General features: G+C 41.2%; 1 protein-coding gene across 1 annotated transcript in view; it reads left to right on the top strand.

Moving 5' to 3' along the window:
* The window catches only part of SPARCL1 (SPARC like 1), a 52,894-nt gene that overhangs the window by 18,374 nt on the left and 14,722 nt on the right, over positions 1–19,798 (top strand). The window contains exons 2-5 of the mRNA XM_005904477.3: positions 12,033–12,096; positions 15,857–16,024; positions 16,531–17,496; positions 18,961–19,033. Of these exons, the coding sequence (XP_005904539.1) occupies positions 12,043–12,096; positions 15,857–16,024; positions 16,531–17,496; positions 18,961–19,033 (1,261 nt within the window). The 5' untranslated portion in view covers positions 12,033–12,042. The remainder of the gene's footprint in view (positions 1–12,032; positions 12,097–15,856; positions 16,025–16,530; positions 17,497–18,960; positions 19,034–19,798) is intronic.

Raw genomic sequence — 19,798 nt, 5'->3', positions numbered from 1 at the left:
ATTTCCCTACCATCTCTCATCTTTAACCTCTGTATTCCCACGGCGGGAAAAAATGGGACAAAGGGAAGAAAATAATAACTTAAGGGAATTCCCTGGTGGTGCAGTGATTAGGACTCCATGCTTTCACTGCAAAGAGCCTAAGTTCAATCCTTGGTTGGAAAGCTAAGGTCCTGCAAGTCAGGTGGCACAGCCAAGAAAAAATAATGATAATAATTTAAGAACTCCAAGTAAAAGGATGAATTAAAGTTCCTGTGAATTATTACTTATTACAGTTATTAAGCCATCTTTATCCTTATGAATATTTCAATGAAATGATATCTTTTTTCATTTTTATAGTTAGTAAAATTGTCAAATGCCTGTTTGACCACATTTGAGTCTCAAAACAACCCTAAGAGATAAATAGGAAAACTACTATCGTTTTTCCTGGTTTGTAGATGAAGAAGACAGTGACTTGACCAAAGTCTCTTGCCTGGTAAAAAGCATATAGTTCAGGTCAGGGGACTTTCCTAGTGGTCCAGTGGCTAAGACACTGCTCTCCCAATGCTGGGGTCCCAGGTTCAATCCCTGGTCAGGGAACTAGATCCCACATGTCGCAACTAAGACCCAGCACAGCCAAAAAAATAAATAAACGTTTTTTGTTTGTTTGTTTTAAATAAATGTTTTTAAAAATTTATATAGTTCAGGTCTAGACTTAGATCTTCCAATTCCGTACTATGCTTAAATTCCAGGGCTCCTTACTTTCAGCTATGCTGCTGCCTTTGAATAATTTCATACATTTGGGCAAAATAACATTTATCTAACTTCATATAAACACTGATTATTTAAGTCTTCAAGAATAATAACTCTATATTCAAAATTTTTTCTCACTTCTGCATTTTTTATACAGAGTTTTATTTGCTCTTTCTGCAAAAATAACAATTTGTATTCTGTAGAGTGCACACCAAATTTGAATGTCTCAAAATATATGACTTTTTCCTTACCCAGGAATAAATGGTATTCATCATACTTAGCAAGATCATCATGGGTTTCATTTTCAAAGTATTTTGCAAGCATCAGCTAATTAAACCTTCTGTAGTCTCCAGCCTTACAGTTGTTTTAAAAAATTTCTCATTTCCCAGAAAAGTTCTCCACTCTGTCTTATTTACACAAATCAGTACATTTGTTCAGTTCTTAAAATAAGAAGCAAAAGGCTGTGAAATTATTTTTGATCAGTATGTCGCAAATACAATTAGCTCAGTGAGACAAAAATGCCCCGGGACTAGTCTGAAGGACAAAGAGGAACACAGCAGGGGAACTCGAGGCCTTTTGCCTTCTAGATACTGGTGAAGTGAAGTGAAGTCGCTTAGTCGTGTCCGACTCTTTGCAACCCCATGGACCATAGCCTACCAGGCTTCTCCATCCATGGGACTTTCCAAGCAAGAGTACTGGAGTGGGTTGCCATTTCCTTCTCCAGAGGATCTCCCCAACCCAGGGATCAAACCCAGGTCTCCCACATTGTAGGCAGACACTTTACCATCTGAGCCACTAGGGAAGTCCTTTCTAGATACTGGGCTATTCCACAAAGCTCTGTCTTTAAAAATACAACACAGGCATCTGCTTTACAATTAAAACTTAAGGTGCTTTCCTGCTTGGATCATTCTAAATGACATAACCATAGTCTTCCTTTAAATTTTGTTTTTAATTTCATGTGGAAATAAACAGAGACCCCTAAAAAACAGTTCCATCCTGGGACACAGTAAAGAATCAGGAACCATGCAAGAAAGGTTGGGGTTGACTCCCCAAAAGCCTGCACAGCTGACCACTGAAGCTCATACAACAAACTCATCCTGTCTTCAAATGTCTTCTCCACAGCTATGCCAAGATTCTCAGCATCCTATAGTTCATTTGAGATAAGGCAAATGTGAAAATAGCTCTTAACTAAGACTAGAAAGACACTGACTTGCAAATTTTATCTCCTACCTATGGATTAGATGTATGTGCAAAACTAGAATTTAAATGTGTGGAATATAAGGCAAGTGATCTGGTTTTACTAAGAGAACTAAATGTGAACATATTCTGGAATTAGGACTCCTGGGCAGCTTGAAATCCACAAGGGGAAGCAGACTTGAAAAGAGGGAGGAGAAAAAGTAAGGAACACTGAAGGCTGATTTCTCTTATACCACACTAAATATAGGGCTTCCCTGATAGCTCAGCTGGTAAAGAATCCACCTGCAATGTTGGAGACCTCAGTTTGATTCCTGGGTTGGAAAAATTCCCTGGAGAAGGGACAGGCTACCCACTCCAGTATTCTTGGGCTTCCTTTGTGGCTTAACTGGTAAAGAATCCGCCCACAATGTGGGAGACCTGGGTTTGATCCCTGGGTTGGGAAGATCCCCTGGAGAAGGGAATAGCTACCCACTTCAGTATTCTGGCCTGGAGAATTCCATGGACTGTTTAGTCCATGGGATCTCAAAGAGTCAGATACTACTTGAGCGACTTTCACTTTCACTCTAAATATAAGACATAATGGCTATAATGATACTATTATTATGGGATTTTTTTTTTCTCTCTTGCTGGACCTTTATTGCAGTGCACGAACTCCATAGCTGTGGCTCTGGGACTTAGTTGAGACATATGAGATCTTAGTTCCCCGACCATGGATTAAACCAGGCCCTCTGTATTGGGAGCATGGACTCAGCCCATGGACGTCAGGGAAGTGGTCCCTATAATTATAATCTTGATGACAAGCACCAGACAGAGCAATAGAAATAATACTCATTTACACATGTATGTTTCGAGTTCACAAAGAGCTTCCCCGCCTCAATGGTGCCCTTTGACACTGGATTTGTAATTCCCATTCTGTAGATGAAATTTGGTGAGTTTCAATAATTTGCTCAAAGTAGTATTTAGTACTTGGCAGAGCCAGGGCCCAAAGCCAGACTTTGGATTTCTATTCTGCAGCCTGTTCTGTGAAACCATGAGAGAACCCTGGACTTGGAGTCCAGAGTGCCATGTTCTAGTCCTTACTCACCACTTAAGCCTTTACATGTGTGCTCAGTCACACAGTCGTGTCTGATTCTTTGTGACCCACGGACTGCAGCCCACCAGGTTCCTCTGTCCTTGGGACTCTCCCGACAAGAATACTGGAGTGGGTTGCCATTCCCTTCTCCAGGGAATCTTGCTGACCCAGGGATTGAACCCGGGTCTCCAGAATTGCAGGCAGATTCTTTACCATTTGAGACACCAGGGATATATATATAGCCAAATAAGTTAGATAATTCAAGCTTCTGTTTCTTTCTTTTTTTTTTTTTTTTGGTCACACCATGCTGCATGTGGGATGTTCGTTTCCCAACCAATGATGGAAACCATGCCCCCTGCAGTGGAAGTGTAGAGTCCTAACCATTGGACCACCAGGGAATCCCCAAGCTTCTGTTTCTTTATAGTTAAATATTATCTCTTCTCCTTTCCTTATTGGATAAAATGAGACAGTATGCAAGAAAATATTTTACATGCTATGAAATGCTATATAAATGTGAGGAAGGTGTAAATACATCCAACTTAATGAACTGATATTTCTAGGGGCCTCCCCTCAACAGACCCCTACAATTAAGCTTTCCTCCCTTTTGTCTGGAAGAACAAAGACTCTCTCCTCTTCTAAGTAGTATCAAAGGCTTCAGTTCAGTTCAGTTGCTCAGTCGTGTCCAACTTTTTGTGACCCCATGGACTGAAGCACGCCAGGCCTCCTTGTCCATCACCTACTCCCGGAGTTCACCCAAATTCATGTCCATTGAGTCGGTGATGCCATCCAACCATCTCATCCTCTGTCGTTACCGAGCAAATATGTATCAAGGGCTTACTGACATTTTATCATCTTACTTAATCTCCATCATCACTTTACAGATAAAGAACTGAGGCTTCAAAAAGCTCAATAATTTACCCAAGATTAAACAAATTAAGTACTAAAGCCCAGAAAGTCCCCTTTCAGAGCCTATGCTTTTAATCACTGAGCAATACTGCCTTCCCATTGACTGAGGCAGCTTCTCTGTTTTTCCCCCATTTTCATTATCTATTACTGCATAACAATCCACCGCAAAATCAAATGGCTTCAACCCAGTCCCCTTATTTGCACATGACTCCGCAATCCGTCCTGAGCTCACCTGGGTCGTTCCTCTGTTGACTTTGGAGTCACTCAGGAGGCTTCAGCCAGCTGGGAGCTCTGCTGGGGCTGAACCTCCCACAGGCTCTCATCCTCCAGGTTCTTTTTCATGAGGCCACTTACCGGTCAGCAGTCTGGACTGGCCTCCAGTCCAGGCTTTTTTACATCATGGCAGATGGCTTCCACAGGACGACAAATCCCACCGTGTAAGTGCTTCCCAGGCCTCTGCTGTCATCATACTGGCTGATGTCTCATTGACCAAGGTAGTCACAAGGCCAGGGGCAAAATCGCAGTGTATGTAACCCAGGAGGTGCGGTTCACTGGAGGTCGTCGTGTTTACCACAGCTCCCGTCTTCCCATCTACCTTCTCATTCGTTACTTATGCCTTCCCCTCCGCAGAGAAAATGCTTGGATGACCACGTAGGTGTCTGACTCTTTGTGACCTTATGGACTGTAGCCCCTCAATCTCCTCCATCCATGGGATTCTCCAGGCAAGAATACTGGAGTGGGTAGCCATGCCCTCCTCCAGGGGATCTTCCTGACCCAGGGATCAAACCTGTGACTCTTAAATCTCCTGCATTGGCAGGCAGGTTCTTTACCACTAGTGCCTCCTGAGATATGGATCAGCATATTAGAATACAAATAAACATTTCCTGTGACTGTACTTTCCCCTCTAGCTATCATCTTACTCTCCTTCCTTTCATAGCCAGCTATCTTTTTATTATTATGATGATTGATTGATTGATTTGGCTGCGCTGAGTCTTAGTTGTGATGTGTGGGATCTTCAGTCTTTTTTGTGGCACACAGGATCTTTAGTTGTGGCATGTGAACTCTTAGGTGAGGCATGTGGGATCTAGTTACCTGACCAGGGATCAAACCCTGGCCCCTGCATTGGGAGCAGAATCTTAGCCACTAGACCGCCAGGAAAGTCCCTCCCAGCCAACCGTCTTGAGAGTGGTCTACACTCACTGTCTTCACTCCTCTGCTGTCTATTTACTCCCCAGTTACTGAAGACTGGCCTCCACTGACACTATCGCACCAAAACCACCTACTCTTCTTCAACTCTCCACTAACCTCTGCATTTCCAAAGGCAAGGATAATCCTTAGCCGTGTTTACTCTGACCTCTCACTAACATTCAACATTTTCTTTTCCTTACGTGACTCTCCTGTCTCTCATCGTTTGTATCTTTCGTCTTCCCATCCTCCAACAGCACCTAATGATCTACACTAACCAGGGTGCTGGCTCCTGCCCTCTGTTCTATTCAATTGTATGTAAAGTAAGCTTTTCATGCTTACTTCCAGACCCGTTTATCTAAGTATGTGGAAGTCTCAGTTGCTCAATCGTGTCTGACTCTTTGCAACCCCATAGACTGTAGCCCACCAGGAGAACTCTGTCCATGGAGTTCTCCAGGCAAGAATACTGGAGTGGGTAACCATTCCCTTCTCCAGGGCCTGGAACCCAGGTCTCCCACATTGTGGCAGGCAATCCCTTTACCATCTGAGCCACCAGGGAAGCTGCTTATCTAAGTATATCTCTACTCAAATTCAACAAGTTCAAAACTAATTCATCATCTTTCTTCTAAAACTCTTATAATCCCTTATCTTAGTATTAACACTACTGTGTACCCAGTGGCCCAAATTAGAAATATAATAGCCCAACCCTCTTCCTTCTCTTCTTTCCACAGTATACAATTTGTCATTAAGTCCTACCTGTTCTGCCTTTTGGAGAAGGCAATGGCACCCCACTCCAGTACTCTTGCCTGGAAAATCCATGGACGGAGGAGCCTGGTAGGCTGCAGTCCATGGGGTCGCTAAAAGTCGGACACGACTGAGCAACTTCACTTTCACTTTTCACTTTCATGCATTGGAGAAGGAAATGGCAACCCACTCCAGTGTTCTTGCCTGGAGTATCCCAGGGACGGTGGAGCCTGGTGGGCTGCCGTCTATGGGGTTGCACGGAGTCGGACACGACTGAAGCGACTTAGCAGTTCTGCCTTTAAATATTTCTCAGAACTATCCACCAGTATACCAGCAAATGTTTAACAACCAGCTTTTGCAGGGAGATGGTGGAATTAGGTAGCATTTGAAGATTTCCACGGTGTAATCCTCCCGCCCTGGTTGATTTCAGGCTATTAATGTGACATCACTGAACAGACTTGGGAAGAGAAGTGCATTACCACACATTATATAGTATTTCCACCTACAGATACAACAGGCATAAATACCTTAAGAGAATACGTGGTAAGGTAGTAAAAATAAGTATAAAGGGGTGACTTTTGAGTATTTCTTTTGTTTTAACATAATTAAATTATAAGTGTATATAATTTAATTTTCAATGATGGCTTTGTTTAATAGCCAGCTCACAAAATTCCTGGAAAGTTAGCAACTGGCTTTCATGAACCACGACAAGCTGGATCTGTCTCTTTGTTTTCCATTCTTAAGACCAAAGGCAAAATTTAAGGCTCTGACCATCTCTCATCTTGATATTGCAATTTCCTCCTGGTAAGTCTTTCTACTCATCTGTCCCACACATCATTGTACCAAGGATCCTTTCTAACATTCAGATGTGATTATATCACTCCCCCACTTACAATCAGTCATTGAGGCCCCATAGTTTTTCAGCTGGAATTTAAAATTCCTAGTTTAACACACAAAGACTTGCCTTGTTTGGAGCCTTATCTCCCTCTGCTTCACCCACTAACACCCTAGAAACACAAACCTACACTGTCTTACGACTCTGGACCGTCACCCACGCTGTTTGCATCCTCAGATTGCCCTTCTGTCTTTCATACAGCTAATGAGTACTGACTGATTTTTCAAATCTCAGGTCAAAAACTTCCTCTTCTAAAAGCCTTTTCTATACAGGAGCAGTAGAGTGTAATGGTTAAGAACACAGACACAAAAGCAAATTCCTAGGTCTCAAACATTGGTTCTGCCACTTAGCTGAGTAACCTTGAACATGTTACTTACCCTTAATTTCCTTACTAATAAAATGATGAAAATCAAGTGTTAGCTGGTAGAATCATTTAAAAGATTCAAAGAGTTAGTATGTGCAAAACCCTTAGAACGGTACCTAAAATTTAAGCCCTTAAGACTCAGTAAATGTTAGCAGTGTATGTGTGTGTGTGTGTGTGTGTGTGTGCTAAGTCACTTTAGTCTTGTCTGACTCTGTATAGCCTGCCAGGCTCCTCTGTCCATGGGATTCTCCAGGCAAGAATACTGGAGTCGGGTGCCATTTCCTTCTCTGGGGGATCTTCCCAACCCAGGGATCAAACCCATGTCTCTTATGTCTCTTGCATTGGCAGGTGGGGTCTTTACCACTTAGCGACACCTGGGAAATCAATGTTAGCATTATAACTACCTAATTGTAAATGCTTCTTATCTGTATTTCCACTGCATTATGTATACACTCATCACATTATACTAAATCATTGATTTACTTGATACCCTCCTTTGTAACTCTTCAGACAGGAACAAGGTGGCCCTGTGCTTAGGCAGAGTCTAGTAAGTGCTCAATAAATGGATAAAAGAGTGATTGAGTAATGCAGGCTCTGGCCAAATGGACACATATTTCTTTTTTACTCATTTGGTTTCATTCGATTTGAGAAAGTGAAGGGAATTTGTAAGATCCTGTGATCAAATCAAAGGGAAATGTGTTCTCAAATGTAATTACCTATACATAGTGCTATTAAATGGCAACTCACTCCAGTGTTCTTGCCTGGAGAAGCCCAGGGACAGAGGAGCCTGGAGAGCTGCAGTCCATGGGGTCGAAAAGAGTTGGCCGTGACTGAGCGACTTCACTTTCACTTTTCACTTTCATGCATTGGGGAAGGAAATGGCAACCCACTCCAGTGTTCTTGCCTGGAGAATCCCAGGGACAGAGGAGCCTGGTGGGCTGCTGTCTATGGGGTCGCACAGAGTCAGACACGACTGAAGCGACTTAGCAGCAGTGCTATTAAAACTAAAATCAGATGGAAATTAGCCTTAAAACCCACAATATTCTTGCTGATTGATTGTGCTTTTGTGTTGCTACCATTTTAAAGAAGAGTGGTTAACAGTCTCTTAGCCCAATTCCATCGTTACTTGTGATGAACGTAGGAAAGACTCCTGGAGTTAAAGGGAGCTTTGGTCAATGTGTGGGCAAAAGGACTTTATATGTTCCACTGGAAAATTCTTCTGACCTCATGGCAAAACTTAGATTATATTATTTTCTGAGGCTCTACACTGTTGTCCAAGAATTGCTATTTGACTTTTACGGAAGATGAAAAAAGCAAAAAGATGAATCGAGCACTTCTTAGGCATCAGGCATTTTTACAAATACTATTTCTTCTGCTTTTCTTTCTTTTTAATTGAAGGATAATCACAATACTGCGTTGGTTTCTGACATACATCAACATGAATCAGCCATAGGTATACACAGTCCCCTCCCCATTGAGCCTCCCTCCCACCTCCTACCAACAATCTTCACAGAACTGAATTAGATGTTGTACTAGGGTTCTCCAGGGTTGGTGGGGCGGATATATATGTTTATGTGTACAGACAGAGAGAATGATTGAGTGTAAGAAATTGGCTCATTCAATTATAGACACTGGTAAAGTTCTGTGATTTGCCTTCGCAAGCTGGAGACCAGTAAGCATGGTGATTCCGGTTAACTCTGCAGCTCTGGTCTGAAGGCCTGAGCACCAGGGGCCCTGATGAGTATATGTTCCATCCAGAGAGCATCCATCCAGACCAGTGTTCCCGCTCAAACGGTGAGGCTGAGGGAGCAAATTCTCACTTATTCCATCGTTTTGTTCTATGCAGGTCCTCACCAGATTGGATGAAGTCCACCCACACTAAAAGGCAATCAGCTTTATGCAGATGACTGAGTCAAATGCTAATCTCTTCAGAAACACATTCACAGATGCACCTAGAAATAATGTTTAACCAGACACCTGGGCATCCCACAGGCCAGTCAAGTTGTCACATAAAATTAACCATCACATAGCCAACAAAGACCTACTGTATAGCACCGGGAACTCTGCTCAGTGTTATGTGGCAGTGTGGATGGAAGAGAGTTTGGGGAAGAATGGATACATGTATGTATATGGCTGAGTCCCTTTGCTGTCCACCTGAATTTGTCACAACATTGTTAATTGGATATATAACAATACAAAATAAAAAATTTTTTAAATAAAATAAAATTAACCATCACAGGTGTTATCCCCATTTTCAGATGAGGAATCTGAGGCTCAGAGGGTTAAGTAATTTGCCAAAGATTCCGTGGATGGCAAGTGTGGGTTCACGTTCAACCATGTGTGTTTCTAATCCCAAAGCACCATGTTCCTTCTACTAAGCCAGTAGTTCCAAATCAGGTGAGTTTGCCCTCCAGGGTGACTTGGCAATGTCTAGAAATATTGTTGATTGCCATAACGTGTGGGGATTAGGGGACCTGCTACTGACATGTAGTGGGTAGAAGAAGTCAGCAAGGCTGCAAACATCCTACAACACACAGGACAGCCTCCACCACTAAGAATCATCCCGCCCCAAATGGTAGTTGTGCCAAGATAGAGACACCCTGTGCTAAACTATACTATTTTATATTTTAACAGTTTTCTAAAACAGTAGAAAAATAATATGCTGATCTAAAACATAAATGATTCAGTTCAGTTCAGTCGCTCAGTTGTGTCTGACTCTCTGCGACCCCATGAATCACAGCATGCCAGGCCTCCCTGTCCATCACCAACTCCCAGAGTCCACCCAAACCCATGTCCATCGAGTCAGTGATGCCATCCAGCCATCTCATCCTCTGTCATCCCCTTCTCCTCCTGCCCCCAATCTCTCCCAGCATCAGGGTCTTTTCTAATGAGTCAACTCTTCACATGAGGTGGCCAAAGTACTGGAGTTTCAGCTTCAGCATCAGTCCTTCCAATGAACACCCAGGACTAATCTCCTTCAGAATGGACTGGCTGGATCTCCTTGCAGTCCAAGGGACTCTCAAGAGTCTTCTCCAACACCACAGTTCAAAAGCATCAATTCTTCAACGCTCAGCTTTCTTCACATACATGACCACTGGAAAAACCATAGCCTTGACTAGACAGAACTTTGTTGGCAAAGTGATGTCTCTGCTTTTGAATATGCTATCTAGGTTGGTCATAACTTTCCTCCCATGGAGTAAGCGTCTTTTAATTTCATGGCTGCAATCACCGTCTGCAGTGATTTTGGAGCCCAAAAATATAAAGTCTGACACTGTTTCCACTGTTTCCCCATCTATTTCCCATGAAGTGATGGGACCGGAAGCCATGATCTTCATTTTCTGAATATTGAGCTTTAAGCCAACTTTTTCACTCTCCTCTTTCACTTTCATCAAGAGGCTTTTTAGTTCTTCTTCACTTTCTGCCATAAGGGTGGTGTCATCTGCATATCTGAGCTTATTGATATTTCTCCTGGCAATCTTGATTCCACCTTGTGCTTCTTCTAGCCCAGCGTTTCTCATGATGTACTCTGCATATAAGTTAAATAAGCAGGGTGACAACATACAGCCTTGACATACTCCTTTTCCTATTTGGAACCAGTCTGTTGTTCCATGTCCAGTTCTAACTGTTGCTTCCTGACCTGCATATAGGTTTCTCAAGAGGCAGGTCAGATGGTTTGGTATTCCCATCTCTTTCAGAATTTTCCACAGTTTATTGTGATGCACACAGTCAAAGGCTTTGGCATAGTCAATAAGGCAGAAATAGATGTTTTTCTGGAACTCTCTTGCTTTTTCCATGATCCAGCTGATGTTGGCAATTTGATCTCTGGTTCCTCTGCCTTTTCTAAAACCAGCTTGAATATCTGGAAGTTCATGGTTCATGTACTGCTGAAGCCTGGCTTGGAGAATTTCGAGCATTATTCTACTAGCGTGTGAGATGACTAGAGTTCCATAAATTTAATAAATACTGATGGAATGAGTGTATGAATATTAAACTCTAGATTAAGATTTTAATAGCTTCACCTGCCTTTGAAAATTTGGGAAGAGTAAGTGATGGGTACCTGAGAAATTATTTTTAAAAAGGAGTCAGTTTCTAGATCCAGACAAAAGCAAAATATTGTTCAAGAAAATAAATTTTAAAATGATTCAACGCAAGAAATTACTATTTGGCTCAGTTGTGAAGAATATTTACATTGTCATAATGTTAAATAATGATTTAAACAGGAATTGTGATACAGTTACTTTAGGAAGAGGGGGAAAAAGGAGAATATTGTGTATATGTGTCCATGTATGTTGTGTGCGTGCGTGTGTGTGTGAAGTGATAGCTGATATAGTATTAAATCAGTTGGATAATGTTTAATATTAATACATTTTTAAATACTAACTTAAGCATTTATTTTAAAATATGAGTAACTAACAGAAGAAACTGCTCCCTTTCCTTAAAACATCAAAGTATTATTTAAGCTCTAGGGATGCATTTATATATAAAACTATGATTGTAAGAAAAATCATCTAAGACAGTCATCTCCCATTTCTAAAACTCTGCACTGAATGCGTGAGTTTCTCCAATACCAAGAAGCAGTTTGTTGAATCCAAACCTAACACACTGTATTACTTCACTTTGTGACTTTTACATTCATTGTGAACACTTACAAACCTTCAGACCAAGATCTGCATACGCCTCCAATTAAGGAAGCACAGTCAACAACAGAGACAAGTTCTGCCAAACACAGCTGGGCCAAAAAATCCAGGAGCAGTCTCACTGGGACACGACTGGGTAAAAACTGCCATGAATCTGTCTTTTCAGACACGTTAATCCACAAAGACAAGTGCCTTTAAACACAAAGGACAGTATCAAGCTCAGTATTTGTTAAGAAGAGTATCTTTTAACTTCTTACAAAGAAACTTTTACCCATGACTGTTAATTATCTTCTTGATTTACAGGTCTAGAACAATGAAGACTGTGGTTTTTTTCCTATGCATTTTGGGAACTGCAGGTGCTATTCCGGTAACTGTCCTTTCCTCTGTTGTTACTTAATTCTCTCCCTCCTGACATTCAGTTTAGGAATCCTCCATTAAAAAAAAAAAAATGTTCTTGAGCTTGTGCTATTTACTTAGTAATGTGTTAATCATATCACTTGATTTTATAAAGCCCTAAACTGGTAAGAAATAAACAGATCAAGGACTGCTGCTGCTGCTGCTAAGTCGCTTCAGTCGTGTCCGACTCTGTGCAACCCCATAGACGGCAGCCCACCAGGCTCCCCCATCCCTGGGATTCTCCAGGCAAGAACACTGGAGTGGGTTGCCATTTCCTTCTCCAATGCATAAAAGTGTGAAGTGAAAGTCAAGTCGCTCAGTCGTGTCTGACTCAGCAACCCCATGGACTGCGGCCCACCAGGTTCCTCCGTCCATGGGATTTTCCAGGCAAAAGTACTGGAGTGGGGTGCCATTGCCTTCTCCAGATCAAGGACAGCCCCAACCAAAAAATAAATAAGTAAATAAAAGTGTTCTTATATAATAGTTTAAAATTCTTTTTTAATTTTAATCATTTTATTTTTCCCATGCAGGGAATGAATGACTAGTAAAAATGAAATAAGGGGACTTCCCTGGTGGTCCAGTGGCTAAGACTCTGAGCTCCCAGTGCAGGGGGCCCAGGTTCGATCCCTGGTCAGGGAGCTAGATCCCACATGCTACAACTAAGACCCAGAGCAGCCAAATAAATAAATAACATTAAAAAAAATGAAATAAGGCACTTTTTCAAAATAAATTTCTTCAAGAACTATCAGTCTCTACAAATATAAATATAAGTGAAACTGTTTGCTAACAGTCTATTAGCCCAATACCAAAGAGAAAAGGAAGAAATAAATTCTCCTGTGGAAGCTCACCACACTCATACGAGAAATCTAATAAATCAGTTTGAGAAATCTTGGCGCAAATACCCACACTCTTCAGTAGTAGTTTCTGCAAGATCAATACATCCTGACTGAAAAATTCTGAGTCTATAATAAAAAGAGGAACCAAGAGGTTAGGCACAGGAAAATGATATAAATTAATCAGATCCTCATTTATCCTTGGAGATATGTCCAAGCAAGCATGCTGAAAGCAGACAGGACTGAAACATTCTTTTCTTCACACCCAGATATACTGGCCCCAGCATTCACCCTGTAATAAATCAGCCACACAGAAAGCAGATTGTTTGAGACTGTGTCAGCAGCCTCAAAATATCTGAAAGCTGTCTTTGTTTCTTCGTTTGATTACAGCTTGGCTGATCATTTGGCTATCTCCCAAGAGATCTATATCATCCTTAGTCAAACTAAGGGATTTGTGCCTTTTTCCCTTTTCACCAAATGAAGGAATCAACCTTCTTAAAACAGACGAAGCACTTTATCTCTTGTCCCTTCCCTCCCTCTCTATTGCATCCAAGATTCTGTCCTTGCTTTTTGGATAACTTCTGGTTGCCATCTGTGTCGGCAGGGATAAACATCATGCCACCCGGACCAATAGTTCTTAGAAAACTGAGTTTGTGACCACCCCTGAGAACCGTGCTTAAGTATCAAGGAGCTACTCCAGCTGGAATTATACATTGTCCTCTGAAATTACAGAAGTGGAATCACTGTTTTCAGCATAGAGGGAAGTTCCCACAGAACCATTGTTTTATTGCCCTTGCAGCTGTCATCACAAATGTAAACAGGCATCAGAAGTGTCTTTGAACCAAATGTTTGAATGGCACGCCTGTCTACAGACATATTCCAGATGTTTCCCTATTAGGAAAACGTGTTTTAATGCAGATTCGGTCCATGGGCAAAAAGCTAAGTATCTTTTCAAATGATGTACCTATGAAAACTATTGTATCATTTTTCCCACCTGCCTGAATTCTCCAGAAATCAGTGGGTTCTGTATGGTTAGGAGATTCCACACGGATTTCCAGAGGGTATGTTGTTACAAATGTATACATGGACAGAATGATGAAACAGAATTTTGCCTTTGAAAATTCCTGAAAGATAAACTGTCGTGTTCTTCATGCATTTCTTCCAACTTGCTGAGGGGGCGTGGGGGAGGCAGGACACAGACCAGGGGAGCAACTCTCCACAAAGCCAAGATCCTCAGCCACTACTGCCATCCATCAGGCCAAACTGGCCACCGTTCTTTCTCCACATTCCTCTGAGGGCTTTTCTGGAGGGGTCTTCCCTGGTGGCTCAATCAGTAAAGAATCCACCTGCAATGCAGGAGACCTGGGTTTGATCCCATGGTCTGGAAGATCCCCTGGAAAAGGGAATGGCAACCACTCCAGTATTCTTGCTGAGAAAATCCCATGGACAGAGGGGCCTGGTGGGCTACAGTGCATGGGGTCGCAAGAGTTGGACATGACTTTGCAACTAAATCACCAGCACCACGCCTTTAAGACTTTGCCTTCCACTGCAGGGGGTACAGGCTCAATTCCTGGTCAGGGTGCTAAGAACTCACATGCCTTGCGGCCAAAAAACCAAAACACAAAACAGAAGCAACATTGTAACAAATTTAATAGAGACTTTAAAAACTGGTCCACATAAAACATCTTCTTAAAAAAGTTTCTCTGGATACTTTATTTAGATCATTCCTTTTAGTTGAAAAGATAATAAGCAAGAGAGGAAGCCACATCTTAGAAAACCTCATACACTATATATTTCTTTATATTATACAATCAACAATACAGGACTTGCTAATGGAGTAGACGAGTCAATCCAAATAAAATCTGAGTTTTGGACCTGCCTGACATCTGAGTGTCCACAATATCTCTCTAATAAAGATCTGTGATAAATACCTGCCTAAGATACCAGACAGTTCATATTACTACCACTGTAGGATATTACTACTGGCTATAGTAATTTTTCACTTGGATTATCCCTTTAAAATACAGAAAATGTGTTATATACTTAGCCTTATCTTGATATTTCTTCTCCTTGCACCTTTAGAGATGAGAAAGTAGAGACGAACAATTTGTCAAACCACCGACAGATAGTAAATAGCACAGTCGAAACTTGAAGCAAGGTCGCTTGGCTCTACGTCCAGTTGTTTGACTTTCCCATCAAGCCTCACTGCCCACCTCTTCATCTATGCCTCCAATCTTGCTAGAAATAGAACCATTCCTCTAGAGGAACCAATATTCAATAGCTATTCAACCCTACTAGACCTGGTGTCCTGTTTCATATAGTTTATTAATTAGTTCAAGATTCAATTATTTTTTACTATTATACATGATTTCTCAATGGATACAAGACTGATAGTGTTAGGAAATATATATAAATACAAAATAAAAGACATAACTTTTTCTGCTAATTATCAGTGAGCACTTGTAAATTAACTTAAGAAAACGTTCAATGCAATGATAACCTATGATTAATCTGACTTCAATCTGACTTTATGCTAAAGAGTTTTCAAAATCATGAAGTTTAAATGCTTTGTAAAAGTTTGAAATAATTCCAAAAATGATTTTGGAAATAATTTGAAAATAATTCCAAAAGTTGCTATTCTTAAGATCATTGTGCCCTGTTTTCCCCTAGTCTCTGCAATATAACTTCTTTAATCATGACTGGGATTTTGTTATCACTTAAGATTATATTCTGACTATTTGCTTATATCTTTAAAAATTCGAGAGAGTATCTTTTTGCTGATGTTACAAATGAAATATATTACCACTAACAATGATGACAAGAAAAAATAACTAGAAATTGTAAGCATTAACATCTAGGCATGAATAACACAAGTCAGTTTTTAATTTTTTTTTTCAGACACAAGCAAGGTTCCTATCTGATCATTCCAATCCAACTGCTGACTCCTTGAGTTTCTTCCAAGAGGCTGAAACATCTGAGCACACTGCAATCCCTCTTGTAGAGGTTGAAGATGCAGAAAATGAAAAGGAAACTGCAACATCCATAGAAGACCATTCCCATCATAAGGTAAAAGGAATACAGATGTACTAGGACAATTTTTTAAGTCTCCAAAGGCCTCAATTTTAAAGCATGGTTAAACAGACTACCTTATTCACTCTAAGTTTAATTTTTTTAAGGTGATGATCATAGAAATACATGTGTATGTATGACTGACTCCCTTTGCTGTCCACCTGAAACTATCCCAACATTGTTCATTGGCTGTACACCAATATAAAATGAAAGGTTTTTTTAAAAAAGATAATGATCATATCAACTGCTTCCAATCTCTAAAAGAATTGTGAGGATTAATGAGTTTTACTTCTTGGGCTGAAGTGGTACATAATTCTTATATTTCACAAAATTCAAATTCAGGTTAAACTCATAGTTGTTGAATGTGAAAAACATCATAAATAAGTTTATAAGACATTGTTTGAAGAAAAAGAATAATGACTATTCAGTGTTGCTTATGAATTGCAAATATGATGTAGATTAACATTATCATTTGTTTCAAGAATAAACTTTTTTCTTTTCAGCCTGAAAAATCTTCATTGCTAAAGTCAGAGGAGGAAAACCATGATCAGTCAGCAGATCAGGAAGAGAGTTATAACCAAAATCTGGGATTACAGGACCAAGAGAAAACTGAAAGTGACTTAACTGAGAATTTGGAGTATTCACCAACTGAAGGCACATTGGACCTAAAAGAAGACATGAGTGAACCTCAAAAGGAGAAACTTCCAGAGAGCTTCCTTGCTCATGATGTTAGTTCCATTGTAGATTCTAACCAACAAGAAAGCATCACAAAGACAGAGGAAAACCAAAAACAACCTGTAGATGACTCCCATCCTCAGTTGAACAGTCAAGACCTACGTGATCAAGGAAACCAAGATCAGGACACAAATGGAGAAGAGGAAGGAGAGAAAGAGCCAGGTGAAGTGGGTACCCACAATGATGAAGAAGAACGGGAGACAGAGCTAGCCAAGGAGCCTTCTAACAACAAGCAGGAAGAAGACAGTACCCAATCAGATGCTGTTTTGGAAGAGTCCTATCAACCAACTCAAGAAAGCAAGATGCAGAAAGAGGAACTTGAACACGGTAGCCGAGAACAAGAAGAGGAAAACACCAATGCAGAAATGGAGGAAGAAACTGCATCAAAAATCGACAAGCCCAGTCAAGATACTGAATGGCAGAGCCAAGAAGGAAAGCCTGGCCCTGAAGTTATCAGCAACCATGAGGAGATGGATAAAAAGACCCTTTCTGAACCTCTATTGGTGGAGCCTACTGATGATGTTAACGAGGTGGCCATAAATCATGGGGCTAAGGATGACAGTGATGATGGCCCCGGATACAATGAAAGTGAGGACGACTTCACCCCAAGTGAGGAGTTCCTGAGTAATGAAAGAGCTCAGTCCATGTACTATCACTTGGAATATGAGGAGCAAATAGAAAATGCACTGAAGAATGAGAACGTAGATTCCAGTGAAACTGTAGAAAACCAACAGGTGAGATTATTTTCAATGATGCTTGTCTGATAAAGCGGTTAGCTTTATCAACAACAACAAAAAAATAGCCATGACCTTTCTCTGTGTTCTTGCAATCTCTTGTGTTTATCTCTCAGTACCTTAGTAAAATATTTGATAATTATGTATTTTTCTCTGCATCTCCATCGTTAGTCTGAAAATACCTGTTTTATTTGGGTTCCCCTAGAAGCAGACCCTGGATTTTAGTGCAGTGTGTTTGAGAGGTACAGGGACAAAGAGGAGTGGAGAAGGGATTCAGGAAAGAAAAGGAAGGTAATCAGTGATACATCAGTAAAACCATGTAAAGCAGGTTTCTCTGAATTATCGAATTTGGAGAGTGAAGGAGCTATGGCTTTTACATAAGCTGAGAGCTACTAGGAGAGGTGTCAATTTCCAAGTATTTCCCATCTATCCTTGAGAAGGCCTTCTAGAGTATCATGGTTTTCCAGGCACCGAGGCGCAGATACTGGCAGCAGAAAGTTCCTGGTGCTAACTAGAAAGGTAAATTCTAACAGATATGAGGATGGGAGATGTGACAACAGCTGCTCTCATGCCTTGAGAGCAGATACCAGCTTAGTCAGGCTGAATCACCAATATCTTGCAAAATGCCTCTAACATAATAGATCCAGCAATGTTTGTTGACTTAGCTTATAGGCAACGAACAAAGACTTCAGCCACAACTTTATTCAGCAGACATGCACCAAAATGATAATCAGGGAACAGCAACAGGATGAGGGAAAGGAAGAAACACATTGTTATTTGGTTGTTTAATCATTTGGAGCTTTCAAGCAAAACCCTGGCAGGAACCTACCAGAAGAACCTGATATAGCTTTTTGGTAGCAAGGTGGACAGTCATTTTGATTCCTGAGAACTCTGCTGCCATTCTAAGGTAGGAGTTTTCTTACATTTGAGAAACCTGCTAAAAAACTTTTCCCAACAGCTTCATAGAGATTACTGACGTAATCGTGTCTTAAGAGGATCGCATGGTAATACCACATTTCTACTGTCTTCCCAAACCAAACGGGGAGATTCCAACTTTGCTTCTGGTGTTGGTTCCAACTTTTACTGGGCAAACCCAGACATACACCACTGAGCCCAGTTAATAAAGATAACAAATCCTGTTTTCAAAGGGCTACTGTCTCTTTCCACCACTGTGGCTCATGTCTCCCTCTGAGATCTAAAATGATTGGGATAGGGATTTCCCTGGTGTCCAGTGGTTAACACTGTGCTGCCAATGCAAGGGGCATGGGTTCAATTCCTGGTCAGAGAAGTAAGATCTCATATGCCATGCAGTGTGGCCAAGAAAAAAAATTTTTAATAATAATTGAAGTAAAATAAAATGATTGAGGTATGAAAAGATCTGTGAAGGGATGCACAGGGAAACTATAAATAATGGCACAGCTTTCCTCTAAACATAATTCCACTTCTGCTTTTGTTATTATACAGGCCAAGAAAGCAGAGAGCTCACTGAAAGAAGATGAGCATTCAACTGAAGGCAACACGAGGGTGCACAGTGTCGGTGAGAATGGGCTAAGCCCACTGTCTGTGACTGTATCAGGGGAGAGATGGAATGGGCCATGCTGGGCTATCCCCACCTCTTCATCAGAATTTTTCCTCTCCCAATTCCTCCCCTGGGAAATACTCCCATAAATTGCTAACATTCTCCTGTGCACATCTGATAGACAACTATGGTTAACTGTGTTTATAGACTGGAAGTCCAGTTGCAATATTACTGGTAGAATTCTTTTTCTCAAAATCATTTTGCTTTGAAAAAGCATTAATTCTGCCTTATTTACACTCAAACCCATAACTTAAGAATTTAGATTCCATATTTAATTAAGACCTAATATCAATCTTCGGAGAAGGCAATGGCACCCCACTCCAGTACTCTTGCCTGGAAAATCCCATGGACGGAGGAGCCTGGTGGGCTGCAGTCCATGGGGTTGCTAAGAGTCGGACACGACTGAGCGACTTCACTTTCACTTTTCACTTTCATGCATTGGAGAAGGAAATGGCAACCCACTCCAGTGTTCTTGCCTGGAGAATCCCAGGGATGGGGGAGCCTGGTGGGCTGCCGTCTACGGGGTCACACAGAGTTGGACACGACTGAAGCGACTTAGCAGCAATATCAATCTTTGAGTTTCCCTGGTGGCTCAGGTGGTAAAGAATCAGCCTGCAATGTAGAAGACCTGGGTTTGATCTCTGGGTCAGGAAGATCCCCTGGAGAAGAGAATAGCTACCCACTCCAGTATTCCTGCTGGAGAATTCCATAGACAGAGGAGTC

The sequence above is a fragment of the Bos mutus genome, chromosome 6 (assembly GCF_027580195.1).
Source record: "Bos mutus isolate GX-2022 chromosome 6, NWIPB_WYAK_1.1, whole genome shotgun sequence".
Classification (NCBI taxonomy): domain Eukaryota; kingdom Metazoa; phylum Chordata; class Mammalia; order Artiodactyla; family Bovidae; genus Bos; species Bos mutus.
Note: the sequence above shows the minus strand (reverse complement) of the source record. Positions and strands in the feature narration are given on the sequence as shown.